The sequence below is a fragment of the Emys orbicularis genome, chromosome 23, assembly GCF_028017835.1.
Source record: "Emys orbicularis isolate rEmyOrb1 chromosome 23, rEmyOrb1.hap1, whole genome shotgun sequence".
Classification (NCBI taxonomy): Eukaryota; Metazoa; Chordata; order Testudines; family Emydidae; genus Emys; species Emys orbicularis.
The window spans coordinates 20,171,316-20,187,654 of record NC_088705.1 but is presented as its reverse complement, the minus strand read 5'-3'; the positions used below and the strand labels follow the sequence as shown (position 1 = coordinate 20,187,654).

The 16,339-nt window shown below is 43.7% G+C and overlaps 1 protein-coding gene across 5 annotated transcripts in view; it reads left to right on the top strand.

Annotated features, from left to right (window-relative positions):
* The first annotated feature begins 652 nt into the window (after positions 1 to 652).
* RLF (RLF zinc finger) overlaps positions 653 to 16,339 on the top strand; it is a 109,797-nt gene continuing 94,110 nt past the window's right edge. For 3 of the 5 annotated variants that reach the window (XM_065421603.1, XM_065421602.1, XM_065421604.1), the window contains exons 1-2: positions 695 to 877; positions 4,173 to 4,327. In XM_065421603.1, coding sequence (XP_065277675.1) covers positions 725 to 877; positions 4,173 to 4,327 — 308 coding nt within the window. In that variant the 5' untranslated portion in view covers positions 695 to 724. Of the gene's footprint in view, positions 878 to 3,759; positions 3,852 to 4,172; positions 4,328 to 16,339 lie in introns of those variants that run through there. The other 2 variants (XM_065421599.1, XM_065421600.1) reach the window with 2 other exon arrangements.

Genomic DNA, 16,339 nt, shown 5'->3' with positions numbered 1-16,339 from the left:
AATGAACCCACCTCCTGCTGGTCTAAGAAATAATTTGGCAGTGGTGTCATGAACCAACCGCATGCTGGCCGCTGAGATACAGCAGAATTGGCTCTCAGGGCCTTTTGCTAGCGGGCCACCTATGTCCATGGCTTCCGGGCTTATGATACACAAGCACTGGCAGGGGCGCTGGAACAATTTTTATAGTGGGATGCTGAGAGCCACTGAACCAAACTGCAAATCCTGGATTTAATGGAACCCACTTCAAGTCGGGGATGGTGCACCCCCACACCCCTAGTGCCAGCATCTATGGTCATTGGCACCCAGGCTCCATCCCTAGCTTGCCTCGCAGAAGGGAAGGGTTTGGGGAGAGGCGGGCGACCACTCCTCAGGATCAGGGCGACCACTCCTCGCCCGCTTCCCCGGCCCTCACCGGTCGCAGCGCACGGATCCCCCTGCCCGTGAGCCGCACCCCCGGGGCGGCTGGGGGTCACTCTAGCAGCGCGTCCTAGTGGGATGGTTGAGGGCGGAGCCAATAGACGTATCAACAATATCGCGCTGTCTTAGAACGTCACCTATTTAAACGTTTTTCTGGTTTGCCCTGTTCCTTGGTCACGTGGTTTCGTAAACGCTTGGGTTTGCCAGTCACGTGTGAGTCATGTGACTCAGTTCCATGCCGATGAGGTCATCAGTGGTTGCTTCTGATCACGTGATCACTGCCTACGCGCGGTGGGGACGGGTGCAGATGGCGGACGCAGAGGCCGAGGCGTCTCCGCGCCCCGATATGGAGCGGCTAGTGGTTGCGCTTCGCGCCTGTCTCTGGCAGTTGCAGGCGGAGCTGCGCGAACAGGAGGTTTCGGAGTCTTCGTCTCGGACCTACTGCCGGGGGTTCTGCCAGGTGGGAGCCGGGCCGGGCGGGAGCCGCGGGGCCCGGGGGTCCCGCACGGAGCATCGCGGGCGGGGGCTGTGGTCCCGAGCACGCAGCGGCTAGAGTCCCTTGTAGAGCGGGCAGCCTTCGCCTTAGGCCGCACAGCGCTTGTATGCCTGTTGTGGTGCGGGAGCGTTCTCGTGTTGGGAGCCCGGCAGCTCAGAGGGGTTGTGTTGGGAAAGCCTGTCGCCGCCAGCGCTACAGCGCAGAGGCGTCAATCCGGGCGAGTTAAGCGTTTAGAAATATCCTTTTCTGAGCATTTGTGTTGGTGAGTGTAACCTTGCTTCCCAGCCAGAGGTAGAGGAGAACGGTGTTATTTGGAGTTTCTTCCAATTCTAATCATGAGCTACTTTGCATTTAAAGTGTTAAATTTGTGCGCGCAATTGAGCAGTATTGTTTGTGCGTGCTGTGAGGTTGTATTTTTTGTCCTCGAATGGGTGCCCCAGAATGTAAGCTTTCTTTTAAAAAAAAATGTTTCGCTTTTCCCTTGTCAACATTAAGGTATAAGTGTGGCAGTGTTGTCTTAGTTAATAGTTCTGAGACAGTTTTAAATCTCAAATTGACAATTTAAATGTCAACATTGTTAGCTATTTTGGTGCTCATTTCAGGAGAAACATCCAGCAAATGCCCTTACCTTTAATAGCTAACTGCATGTGTGGTACAGAATTCTCCACCTGTTTCTTTGAGTATTAATGCAGTTGTTTGTTGGTACAGCAATTTGCATCATATTGAAAATGCAAGAACCCAGTAAGATGTTTTTAATATCAAAGTAATTAAATGAATTTGTTTTTTCTCTTTGTAGTCAATATAAGTTAAATTACTTACTTTAAGAAAGTTGCTACAGAATTTCTAGCCTGGCATCAGATTGCTAGAGCACCCAGGTAACTTGAAGCAGAATAAATCCATTTTGCTGTGGATTCTTGCCTTGTCATCAAATCATCGGCAGCTTTTGATCTCAGAACTTGATATGACAAATAGTTTGGAGATGGCTGTGTGGATTTTGGAAGGTTCTTTGATCAGAAGATCAAAGATACTATTTCTGTGTTCAGTATCAGTTCAAATTTTATATTACACCTGTTGTAATCGGCAATGGTTAGGGAAAGAATGAGTCAGAACAATTCTCTAACTACTTTAGAAATAACAAATAGCTATTTAAACTTCTCGCTATGCAGTCCAGAATAATGTTAGTATATTATAGGGGTGCAGTTACTTGATAAAATGTATAGATTCAAAGATTTTTAAGGTCAGCAAGAACTATTGTGTTGATCTTTTTTGACTCCCTGCATAATGTGGGCCATAGAATTTCTCCTAGTAATTTTTGTAGCAAACCCATAACATCATTTTGAAAGATACAGGGGAGGTTTGCACTAGTAGTTATAATGAAGTAATTCTAATCACTCAGAGGTGTGAAAAATAAATGTGCCTGAGCAACTTAGTTATACTGACTTACGCTCTGGTGTAGACAGCACTGTGTTGTTGTGAGAGCTTCTTCTGCTGACATAGCTCTCTTCCTTCAGCATAGTGTGTCTTCATTAAAGCACTACGGTGGCACAGTTGCATTGATGCAGTGTTTTAAGTGTAGACTTGCCCACAGTCTCAGTTTAAAGACTTCAAGTGGAGAATCCACCACATCCCTAGGTAAATTGTTCCAATGGTCAGTTACCCTCAGAGTTAAACTTGTACATCATTTCTAGTCCAAATTTGTTTATCTTCAACTCTTAGTCTTTGGATCTTGTTCTGCTTTTATCTCATAGGAGAGAGCTCTTTAATTTGTCTTCTCCTCATGTATCAGTATTTCTGTGGCTGGATCCAAGCTGTGTCTGCACAGCCTTTTCTCCCCACAGATCCAACACCTCCTGAGCACTCCAGATGGGAGTGTGTCTGCAATGTGTAGCTGGTATGGTCAGCTGGGCAAACAGGAAATAGAATTTCAAAAGTCCACAGGGCTTTAAAGGGGAGGAGCGTGTATCTGGCCATTAAGCAGTGGAGTTCAAAACAGTGACCAGAGCTGTCAAGGTGGGGCATTGTGAGACACCTCCTGGAGGCCACTAAAGTCAATCTAAGTAACACTGTCTACACTATACTGCATCAACCTATGTTGACCTACACGCTATGCTTCTCATGGAGGTGGAGTTAAGTCAGCATGGTGGGTGAGTTATGTCAGTGGGAGTGAAACTTTAGTGTAGGCACTTATGTCAAAGTAAGCTGCCTTGTATCCAATGAACTCTAGGTTTCAACTTGGCTGTATTTAGGCTTTGCACTTTTTTTTTTTAAATAATTTCAGTGGGTAATATCAATGTTTATTTTTAAGCATTTTTTTAGATTTTTATGAATTTGAATTTTCACAGTTGTGGCAGATTGTCAGACAACTATTTAATGACAGTAGATGTTGAGATTAAAAAAAGTTAAAGCTTTATAACTGGTAAAAGACAAATTGTATATTTTGACATGTGATGTTGACAAAGGAAGTATCCTTAAATCAAACTCTTAAGTTCTCAAGCAGTATTTTTCTTTCTTTTGCCTATCTGTAATTTTTGATTGTGTATTGTGAAATCGATGTTTAGCAATAAATGTTTACTCACTTAAAAACCCCCAACCCTCTAATTGTGCTAGGCCTAGCTGTATTGCATTGCTCATGCACAAGGTGGCAGAGCTACGGGTGTATGATTCCCCTTTGAGAAGTATCGCTTAACAGTGGCATCACTTTGGGTTCTATGATGATTCTCTACTAGTGACTTTGTATCCATTTTGTGAAGGTGATGAAATGTTTATACTATCTAATAGCACTGTAATCTTGCTCTGTAATTTTAAAGTATTTTATTTTGCTTGTGAATTCTCACTAGCAATGAAGATCCTGCTCTGTTACACTTGTGTATCCCTGTTGACTTCAAAGGAGTTGCATAGTGAAGTTGAGGGCAGAATTTGCCCCTGCAACTGGATCTTAGTTAAGTTCTTCTAATTCATGAGTCGCTGTAGAATCTAGTTCACTCTGAAGTAGATAATCTACCATACTAACAGGATTAAAATTAGTAAAAGTAATTCAATGCTTATTTTTAATACTTTTTATCTTAGGAGACTTTTTATCTTATGGAAAACTTCTGTTGAGCAAAAATTTGCCATTTTCCCAGTCACTTTTTATAGTGGAAATTTGTCTTTTCCATTATTTTTTTACGAAGTAGTCTTAACATTGCTATAATGTATATTTTTGCATTTAGATATAAAATTTCATATGAAAATTTTAATAATAAAACTTGTTTTCTTTCAGACATTATTACAGTATGCTGGAAACCGGGGTGCATCTGAACATATTTTGCCTTTTTTGGAAGTGTATCGAATCTCCATCCAAAGCTTTGCTAATGCACGACCATACTTGACTACGGAATGTGAAGATGTCCTTTTGGTACTTGGCAGGCTAGTACTGTAAGTTTAATTTGGTGCACTAATCTCTTAAAATGAGTACAAAATAGAATCTCATCACTTTGCAGATTACCAAATTTTGCAAATCTGTGAGTGAGCAATAAAAAAAAAATTGTTCTTGTACTTAAATTTTAATTTGATAATTGTAGTTCGAATTATGCTCAATGTATTAGTGAATGTATTTCAGTATATTTTGCTAAATTAAGTATCTTCAACCCCCACCCCCAGGCCAGCTGCAGTCCCCCCCGCCCCTCCTGCCCAGACCCTCACACCCCCTTTTCACTATTTCTTGTTGGTAGTGATTTTCACTTCCTGTCTGATGTGATGCTATCATTAACATGAGGCTCTGATATGAGGGGAGTTCATGTCTGTGTTCTTTCCCAGGTTTGCAAAAGGATGCTTGCATATAGCTGTTGCTGCAGCAACAAACCTGCAACTGTTGAAAATAGAGAAAGGGGAATGCTTGAGTATGTCTGATGTGGCTACTGAGCTCACTCAACTTACAGACACACACAAGGGATAGGAAAAGCCTTCTAATTTCTTTTTACAAAGGGATTTAAACACTACATACATTTAAAAGGAGGTTCTTTACCTTTACAAAACCCCAAACTGACTATGACTTCACTGTATGAAGTGGAGTGCAGTTATTGAATAGGATAACATATTTTGAACAATTGTTTTTTAGTTTTGTTCATAAAGAATCATGCTTAGGCAGAGACCAAGTCTGGGAAATGTCAGCCAGACCTGAAGAAGAGCTCTATGTAAGCTCCAAAGCTTGTCTCTTTCACTAACAGAGTTTGGTCCAATAAAATATATTACCTTGCCCACCTAGTCTTTCTAGCCTAAAAGGAGAAAGTGTGGGCAAGTTCTGAGCACTTCTTAAAACATAAGACTAGCCATACCGGGTCAGACCAATGGTCCATCTAGCCCAGTATCCTGTCTTCTGACAGTAGCCAGTGCCAGATGCTTCAGAGGGAATGAACAGAACAGGGCAATTATCCACTGATCCGTCCCATCGTCCAGACTCCGCTTCTGCAGCTGGAAGTTTAGGGACACCCAGAGCATGGAGTTGTCCCTGACCATGTTGGGCCTCTCCTCCATGAATTTATCTAATTCTTTTTTGAACCCAGTTGTACTTTTAGCCTTCACAACATCTGCTGGCAATGAATTTCAGTGGTTGACTGTGTGTTCTGTGAAGAAGTGCTTATACTGAGCCTTTATACTGGAAATATTCAGGCAATCTTAATTGTGCTTCACCTATTTGCAAAATTTAAGTGTTTTTTGGGTTTGCTTGCATGTAAGCATAAGAGTACCGGAGGCAGTGTAGAAAAACGACATTTTTTTTTTCAACTTTATCGTAGACATTTTCTGATTTTTTTTTTTTTTGATGGCTTAACTGTACAACTTTGTTAAATTCCCATAGTTTTTTTCTTTTTAATTTCCATAAAGTAATTAGAAGGGAGAACCAGATGTCACTAGTCCTCTAACAAGCACCAGCTAGCAAAGACAATAGATGGCTGTCTGATGATCTATGTAGAAGTAACAGAGATCAAAGGTGAAACAGGGTCTTTGTATCATACACATTTCCTTCTCTATATGTTATGGATCTTAACTGCATACAACAATGTCTTGGCCCTTGGACAATTCATTAGGCCTCTTGTCCCTTTCACCTGCTATCTTTTCCCTTTTCCTTCGCACATAATTGTTTTAAAACAATTCCTTGCCATTTAAATAATCTGTGGCCTAGTTAGGGTACATCTACACTATGAAATTAGGTTGACTTTATAGAAATAGATTTTTAGAAATTGATTTTATACAGTCGATTGTGTATGTCCCCACTAAGCGCATTAAGTCTGTGGAGTGCGTCCTCACTACCATGGCTAGCATCGACTCACGGAGCGGTGCACTGTGGGAAGCTATCCCACAATTCCCGCAGTCTCCGCTGCCCATTGAAATTCTGGGTTAAGCTCCCAGTGCCTGATGGGGCAAAAACATTGTCGCGGGTGGTTTTGGGTACATGTCATCAGTCTCCCCTCCCTCCGTGAAAGCAACTGCAGACAGTCATTTCACGCCTTTTTTCCTGGGTTACCCGTGCAGACGCCATAGCACGGCAATCATGGAGCCCGCTCAGCTCACCGCTGCTGTTGCAAGCATTGTAAACACCTTCCGCATTATACTGTAGTATGTGCAGAACCTGGCTAAGAGACGGCAGCATGAGGTCGATTGTGAGGAGGACATGGACACAGACGTTCCTGAAAGCACGGGCTGTGACAATTGGGACATCATGGCGGCAGTGGGGCTGGTTGATACAGTGGAACGCCGATTCTGGGCCCGGCAAACTAGCACAGACTGGTGGGACCGCATAGTGTTGCTGGTATGGGATGATTCCCAATGGCTGCAAAACTTCTGCATGCGTAAGGTCACTTTCCTGGAACTCTGTGAGTTGCTCTTCCCCACCCTGATGTGCAGGAATACCAAGATGAGAGCAGCCCTGACAGCTGAGAAGCAAGTGGTGATAGGCCTGTGGAAGCTTGCAATGCCTGACTGCTACCAGTCAGTCAGGAATCAATTTGGAGTGGGCAAATCTGCTGTGGGGACTGCTGTGATTCAAGTAGTCAATGCAATCACTGATGTTCTGCTAACAAGGGTAGTGACTCTGGGAAATGTGCAGGTCATAGTGGATGGCTTTGCTGCAATGGGTTTCCCTAACTCTGGTGGGGCGATAGGGATATGCATTCCGTCTATCTTGGCATCTGATCACCTTGCCATCCAGTACATAAATCACAAGGGGTACTTCTCAATGGTGCTGCAAGCACTGGTGGATCACAAGGGACATTTCACCGACATCAACGTGGGATGGCTGGGAAAGGTGCATGGCACTCTCATCTTTAGGAACTCTGGTTTGAGCAGCTGCAAGAAGGGACTTACTTCCCAGACCAGAAAATTACTGTTGGGGATGTTGAAATGCCTATAGTTATCCTTGGAGACCCAGCCTATCCCTTGCTCCCATGGCTCATGAAGCCATACACAGGCAGCCTGGACAGTAGTAATGAGCAGTTCAACTATAGGCTGAGTAAGTGAAGAATGGTGGTAGAATGTGTCTTTGGACGTTTAAAAGCTCCCTGGTGCTGTTTGCTGACTGAGTTAGACCTCAGTGCAACCAATATTCCCATTGTTATTACTGCTTGCTGTGTGCTCCATAATATCTGTGAGAGTAAGGGAGAGACGTTTATGGCGGGGTGAGAGGTTGAGGCAAATCGCCTGGCTGCCAGTTTTGAACAGCCAGACATCAGGGCGATTAGAAGACCACAAGTAGATGCGCTGCGCATCAGAGAGGCTTTGAAAACCAGTTTCATGACTGACCAGGCTACGGTGTGACAGTTGTATGTGTTTCTCCTTGATGCAAAACCACCCCTTTTGTTGATTTTAATACCCTGTAAGCCAACCACCCTCCTCCCTTCGATCACAGCTGGCAAAGGAAATAAAGTCACTATTCAAGTATTAGGGGGTAGCCGTGTTAGTCTGTATCCACAAAAACAACAAGGAGTCCGGTGGCACCTTAAAGACTAACAGATTTATTTGGGCATAAGCTTTCATGGGTAAAAAAACCTCACTTCAGATGCATCTGAAGAAGTGAGGTTTTTTACGCACAAAAGCTTATGCCCAAAGTCACTATTATTTTGAAACCATGCATTCTTTCTTTCTTAATTAAAAAAAAGAAAGAAAAAAAAGGGAGATAACTGATAAGGGAGCCTGGGTGGGGGAGGAGGGAAGGACAAGGCCACATGGCTTATGGTAGCCACACTACAAATCAAAACTGTTTCAATGGCAGCCTTCTGTTGCTTGGGCCATCCTCTGGAGTGGAGTGGCTGGGTGCCCGGAGCCTTTCCATGCCTCTCCCCCCCCCACCCCCCTCGCGTTCTTGGGCGTCTGCGTGAGGAGGATATGGAACTTGGGGAGGAGGGCAGGCAGTTGTACAGTGGATGCAGCGGTGGTCTGTGCTCTTGATGGCTTTCCTGCAGTTCCACCAGACGCCTGAGCATGTCCGTTTGCTCCCCCATTAGCCTCAGTATTGCATCCTGCCTCCTCTCATCGTGCTCACTTAATGCTTTCCTGGACTCTGCCACTGAATGCCTCCATGCATTCAGCTGTGTCCTATCAGTGCGGGAGAACTGCATGAGCTCGGAAAACGTCATTGCGAGTACATTTTTTTCACCTTCTAATCTGCGATAACCTCAGGGACAGAGATGATAGGGGGAACATAGAAACATTTGCACCTGCAGGGGGATAAAAAGGGAGAGTAAAATTTAAGATGATACATTTCTGAGAACAAAAGGGAGACTCTTTCACAATGAATCAAGCAATTCATAGCAGACAGCACATGTAGGTACAAGGTCGCATTTACCTTTTATATTGAGTGCCTGCTGGTATGGTGACACATCACACTCGGCTGGGCAACAGAATTTGGTTTCCAGGCAGCCATGGTAAGCCAAAGGGTACGTGGGTTTGGCTTCTAACACCTTCATAACATGTGGGAATGTTTTCAAACTGCAGCACCCTCCTTTCCCATAGCAAGCAATGCCGGATGGGTTTGCCATTTAAAAGGAGAGGCTGCGCTTTTTGGGTGGATGTGCAGCACACACCTCTCCCCACTCCTCCACGTGGCTATTTGGGATGATCTTTTCACCCCTCCCCCCACCACGTGGCTATTCTCAGGGATGATCCCTTTTAGCTAAGTGCAAACAGCCCAGCATGAACGGGGTCCTTTTACTGTTCCCTTACAAAAATTCCCCTGTTTCAACCAGGTGACCATGAATGGTATCACTTTCCTGAGGCTAACACAGAAAGATATAGACTGAATATTGCTTGAATGTGACCAAAACCCAGGACCATTCGCTGCCATGCTTTGTGCTGCAATGATTCCAGACTACTTGCTACTGGCTTGGCATGGTAAAGTGTCCTCCTGTGGAGGACGAAATAAGGCAGCTTTCCCCAGAAACCTTCTGCAAAGGCTTTCAGAGTACCTCCAGGAGAGCTTCATGGAGATGTCCCTGGAGGATTCCCGCTCCATCCCCAGACATGTTAACAGACTTTTCCAGTAGCTGTACTGGCCACGAATGCATCCCAAATCTTCAGGGCAAATCAAACATTCAACATTATTGCTTTTAAACCCTGTACTGTAGTTACAAATGTGCACTCACCAGAGGTGCCTTCTCCACCTTCAGGGTCAGGGATCCTGCCTTGGGAGGGTATTGGCTCCAGGTGATGAAAAGGTGCCGGCTGCCAGGGAGAACTGATTCACCGCTTGCCTGCTGCCCATTCTCCTCCTCCTCTTCCTCATCCACAAAATCCTCCTCCGTGTTGCATGAGACTCCCCCCTTGCAGGTGTCCACGGACAGTGGTGGGGTAGTGGTAGGGTCCCCCCCAGAATGCCATGCAGCTGATCATAGAAGCGGCATGTATGGGGCTCTGACCCAGAGCGACCGTTTGCCTCCTTTGTCTTTTGGTAGGCTTGCCTGAGCTCCTTGACTTTCACGCTGCACTGCTGTGTGCCCCTGTTGTAGCCTCTGTCCATCATGCCCTGTGCGATTTTGGCATACATATTAGCATTTCTTTTTGATTGGAGTTCTGCCTGCACAAATTCTTCTCCCCATACAGCAGTCAGATCCAGTGTCTCCTGGCCACAGGGCAAACCCTAATTGGTTTACACCCAACAAAATTAATTATACAGCAGATAAACAATTACAGAACCAGACAGAGATTATACAGACTAACAATAGGGAAATGGGGACTAGAGTGATAGAACAACAAAGAAATGAGGATTTCACATCCCAGCTATTCATAAGTGAGTTCTTGCCAGCCAGGATGCTATCAAACTAAGTTTCCTTTTACATCTTCTAGGCTCTTCCCTTTCTCTGGAGGTGATAGGAATACAATCCTGCCCTGATAATGCCTAACAGCCCAATAGCAGCAGTGCCAGGAGGTCCCGTCGCAGGGCAGCGCTCGGCGGCTGTGCTGGGGGTCCCGTCGCAGGGCGGCGCTCGGCGGCAGTGCAGGGGGTCCCGTCGCAGGTGACTAGTTTGGAATGTGAGGATGTGACCATACACTTCCCAGCTTATGGCTGCCTCTGCTACTTAGCCGAAGGCCTTAGCCTAACAGGGCCTCAGACTGTCACAGTTAGAGAAGGCCCTGACACAGACCGACAGTGATTTTGATTCTTTCTTTTATACCTCTATAACTAGCTTAGTGATAAGAATACACCTAAATTCTTAAAGTATAGACTTTTGCAGAGAGGCCTGAATATTTATATCCTAACAATATGTTCTAGGAAATTTAATACCAGTATACTTCGCTTACATAAAAAAACCCACATTGATTTTTGGCTAATCCTAGGGAAGTTGTCCGTGACATGTAGGACTGAAAACACTTATTCATCAAAGTCATAATCAGTAGGTCACCACTGTTAGACACACTGTCACACTGATCCTCATCCATGCTGCACTTGTACTCTCCGTACAAGGCAGGCTGCTGACCAGACATTTGCAGGGTAGTGAGAATGTGGTCTTCGTACAGAAGCATTTGATTAGCTGAAGGATTGATTTGGGACCACATGGTATTTCACGCATAACTGGTGTGAATAATCCATCCCTCCGAAACTCATTCATGCCTTATAGGGGAGGGTAGTTTTGGATGCTAATCATCCCTGATGTGTTCTGTTGCTTGGTAATTTGCCCTTCTAATGGCAAGTATAAATTCACCCTATGTCGGTGGCATATTTTTTCGTTTGTCTGCTTCTTGAAAAACATCCACCAGCGTAGCTCTGCAAGTGTTGTAATGTTGGTCTTCAAATGTTAAACTGCATATGAATGCCTCCAGTGCATTTATGACCTCATCAGTAACTGTCTCAGCGTTTTCTAAGCACCTTCAGAGTGAGAAGGAATCTTCAGAGGCTGAATCAAATGGCTTCCAGTAAGATAATTTGGTCTTTCCAGTCAGCCTTACAGTAATGTCACATCCTGAAGTGGAGTGGAAACCTGGCAGTACGGTTGCTTTCAACGGGCCAAGTGATAGGACCAAACCCTGAGGGATATACAGTGATTCTGTTCCTCAGAACCAGGCAAAAATATGGAATCTTGTGAAACTCGTTGGTAGCATCTCTCAGAGAGCACTAGAACATCTGTCTTGTGCCAAAATCCAGAGTTAGCACCTCCCTGTTACATTGGTGGCATGCAAGATAATTTTAGTGTCAGCCTCCTCATAGGAACTAAGAAGAAACTCCACTGAACAATATGAGGCAGCAGCTTCATTACACCATGCAATGATGAAATTCTTTGAGCAATTCACTTGCTGGAGCATTTTTCTTGCAAGGTAGTATGTGGTTAACTCGTATTTGTGCATGCATTTCAGATGCATAAGGAAAATTAACTGAACTGAGCAACCAGTGGGGCTAGGAGGTATGATTGGCATGATACGTACGAGGATCATTTACTCTGGCACCTTGTGTAATGCTGATGTAAAGGCTGACCATGTTGAAATGTACCTTTCTCCTGAAATGGTGTGGTATGATATTTCCTGGGTGTCCAGAGCATTTGAGGAAAGGTCTTCTGTCTCTTTAACTGAAGCCATTTTTAGTGATTTTTTTTTTTTTTTTAATTTTGCCTCTGGAGTGCATCACACTTTTGCATAATAACAAAGCGAGGTCAAGGTTAGTGAATGTAAAAAGCTCTACTATAATCAGTTTAACTGCTGTTTCATTGAACACTGCACTTCTTGGCTCAAAAATTTTGGACCTTGGTAGGAAAGTGTGTTAGGAAGCTCCTTCAGGGAATGGTTCTTTGCTGGGGGTCCAGACAGCACTCGAGGTTGGGACTGGTCCCTGTTAATATGCTCCTGATAGCAGACCACAAGAGTAACATGAAGGGTACCTTTGCTATCTGTTGTACATTCAAGGAAGTCTAAGTTATTGGCAGCACAAAATATAAACCTAACCTTGGTGAGGTCTGGGGAAATGTACAACCCTTCATTCAGTTCCATGGGGTGAAGAACCTCATTTGTGACTGCAATCTCCAGGTTGAGTACTTTGTTGAAGTCAGTTGAGGAGCCAATGCTGTGGAATTTGCTGCAGGTTTTAGAATGAATTGTTAAACCAACAGCCACTTGTGGTAGATCACACATATGCCACACAGTTGTCATATATGTATTGGAAGCCTGACTTTCATTCAAGCACTAGTACATGAGGCATTGTGACAAGTTGGCAGGCTTGTATTCCACTTGCTTATCATACTTTCTGGTGCTGAAGTCACTGCAACCACGGATGCACTGCTTGAAGTAGTAATACAGGTCATGTGGCATTATTGTTTCAGGTTTGGCATCCACATACTGCAGGACAAAATGCTTTTCCATAAAAACTTCACAGCTGCAAACAGTCTTCATATTACTGTTGACATTGGTGCTTTCTTCCACTTTTGATAGTGTCATAACTTTTGCAGCTTTTAAGGATATGCACTGTGATTTGTTTCTGAGGATAGGATTGCTAAAAACTATGTTCATCTTCAATAAGTGCTTTCAGAGCCTTTCTGCTGAGCATTTGTTCCTCCTCAATCCCATTCAAAACAGATATTTCTCTGTACTTGGCTTCTGCATTGGCCATTACCACCACATTCCTGTCCCATCTGCAAGGCAATTTATGAACTCCAGCTGATTTGCACAGTTTGCAGTTGTAAAATTGGTATTTTTCTATTGCTTTTACCTTATGGTACTATACTTTCTCGGTGTAGCACTCGATGTAATACACAATGTCATATGCATGGGTGTCTTGGGTCAATGCACTTACTTAACTTTACTTTCCATGCAACGTTCTCTCTAATATAGCTTCTCCTGTGTTAAAACTGTGCTTGATGGATGGCTGTGGGCTTACCGCAGAGGAAGCAGGTGTTCTTCTCGAAACACAAATGCCATGGGACCTAGTACAAAGCAAGTTTCACCCCCTACTGGCACTTGTCCTGGCATTTTCAGCATTTTCCTGATGCTCAATGTACTTTGTCTCCAACCGTGCCAAATTTAGTTTGAGAGCACTTACACCTTGTAAGGTGCCACTGAGTGTTGTGTTTAACCAGGTCCTCCATGGTGTAAAAGATTCAGTGGCTAGTTATCTTCCCATTGATGCTTAAAAATGATGAAGACCAAAGTAAATGCAAGAATTAAAAAAAAAATTACTTTGGGATTGTAATTAATTGTTATGTAATTGTGTCATGTAACTGTGCATACCATTTGTGGATGGATTCCAGTAATTTCTGTCTGCATGCTGACGTCTTAACCAGTGCCTCATTACAACTCTTTTGGCGTAATAAACAAAGCTGATGAGTACCACTGAACCGCTTCTTTTTTTGCTGATGAGGACAAATCAACTTGAAGCACTCTTTCCACTTGTAGTAACCTGTAACATTAAAAAAAGTAATTAGGTATGATGCAATAGGCAGCACTTTTAGTCCTGAGCACAGAAAGACTAAATAGACTTCAAGCCCTTACTTTACAGGAGGCCTTGGCAGCTAGACCTATTAAATCTGAGGTTTAAGTGATGCAACATAAGTAGGCTTGAAAGGATTAATTGTAGTCAGTAAATGTCTGTAAACGTTGATTTCACTGTACACTCAAACCATGAAAAAAATTTCCAACGATAACCAAAATGTACAGATAGGCAAAGTAAGAAAATTCTGCTTCAAAACTTATTAAAGTTTGGTTTGTACATTTTCACATATGGTGTTGACAGTTTGAGTTTCAATGCTTATAAAGCTTTAACTTTTTGAAGCTGTGCCTACTGTCATTAAATAATAGTCTGACAATCCATAATTTCCTGCAACTGAAAATTTAAATAGATAAAAAGCTAAAAATATGCTTAGAAATAAGATAAATCTTCCCATCTCTCTCTTATAAGAGAGCTCCTCAGATTCCTTTTTTCCACCACTGAAGACACCATTAGGTTCTCCCATCTCCTCGTTTTGTTCTTCAGATGTTGTCATTGGTCACTTCTCCAATAATTTCTTTATCTGATCCAAGATTGGATTGGGTCAGAGCTACGGAGGTCTATTAGCTGCTTTAATCAAGACTTTTGTGCCTCAGAAGGCAGTGTAAAGTTATCTCACCCCACAGGCAATGACACAGTGCCAGAGTTTGGTAGCTGGCAGGATTGGCATATGCCACATTTGGTGGCTTGGTCATATTGGCCTTCACCTAGTCACCCTTTTCATGGAGAGCATTTTTCTATCCTAGTGCCTGATACGCTACTAGAGGAGGAAGAAGAGCCTGTGACTCAAACTGATTATGTACAACAGATCAAGAAATAGAAGGGAAATGTTCCACTGATGAAAGTGTTGGTGTGGCAAGATCGTGGAATCTTTTACAGCCTTATAAAAGAGAGACTCCTGGTCCCATGTTCAGGTTACACAAATAATTTTATTTGCTGTCTTCTTCATCTTTTGTTACGGCTAGAGGAGAAAATATTAACAGCAACAAGTCATCAGAGGGATAAATACCAGGGAGGGAGAGGAATGATTTAAGCTCAGTACCAATGTGGACACAAGAACAAATGGATATAAACTGGCCATCAGGAAGTTTAGACTTGAAATTAGACCAAGGTTTCTAACCATTAGAGGAGTGAAGTTCTGGAACAGCCTTCCAAGGGGAGCAGTGGGGGCAAAAGACATATCTGGCTTCAAGACTAAGCTTGATAAGTTTATGGAGGGGATGGTATGATGGGATAGCCTAATTTTGTCAATTAATTGATTTTGGACTATTAGTGGTAAATATGCCCAATGGCCTGTGATGGGATGTTAGATGGGGTGGGATCTGAGTTACTACAGAGAATTCTTTCCTGGGTATCTGGTTGGTGAGTCTTGCCCACATGCTCAGGGTTTAGCTGATAGCCATATCTGGGATCGGGAAGGAATTTTCCTCCAGGGCAGATTGGCAGAAGCCCTGGGGGTTTTTCACCTTCCTCTGCAGTGTGGGGCAAGGATCACTTGCTGGAGGATTCTCTGCATCTTGAAGTCTTTAAACCACGATTTGAGGACTTCAGTAGCTCAGACATAGGTTAGGGGTTTGATACAGGAGTGGGTGGGTGAGATTCTGTGGCCTGCTTTGTGCAGGAGGTCAGACTAGACGATCATAATGGTTCCTTCTGACCTTAAAGTCTATGATTCTCAGCGAGCGTGTTCAAACCTCAAATGAAGATAAAGCATCCTTTGATTATGCTCTCTTTGTCAAATGTTAGACCACAGGTTTGACGTAAGAATCAAGCGCTCCAAGCCAATTCCTGAATTACCTACTTCCTGACCTGCTTTTTGACCTGTCTCATTTCTACTATGAATGGATGTCCATCACTTTAGGCAAGTGGATTTTAGAGATAAAGGAAGGGTATACCTGTGACGGGTGGGACCCCCTACCCCGCTGGCCAGGATGCCACCTGATGTGCTGGGGTTTCACTGAGCCAGCCTACTCCACTAGCCTGGGCTCCCTCTCCCTGTTTTGCTGAATCACGCTCTCCGGCTTCTGGCAGCACACATACACATGTAGGGATGCACCAACTTTAGAATCACACAGTCTGCCAGCAGTTTCTATGGGGAGATTCAGCTAGGAAATTGCCCAGCACTCAAGTGCACATCCTCTTTTGGGGAGTAAACCCAAAGTAATATTGTCTTGTGCTGTATAGCAAGATCTGCACAGCGCAAGCTTATAAAAATTCAATGTGGAGAGATATGCACAGCTTCTTGCCCCAACCCCCCTCCAGATATGAATTACACAATCTGGGTTATGTTATAAACAAGAAATAAGTTTATTAACTATAAAAGGTAAATTAAGTGATTATAAGGGATAGCAAACAGAACAAAGCAGATTACCAAGCAAATAAAACAAAACACGCATACCAAGCTTAAGCTCTTATAGACTGCTTTCAAGAAGTAATTTCTCACCCTAAATGTTGTTTTAGGCAAGTTGCAGCGTTTCTGTAGCTTAGAGTTC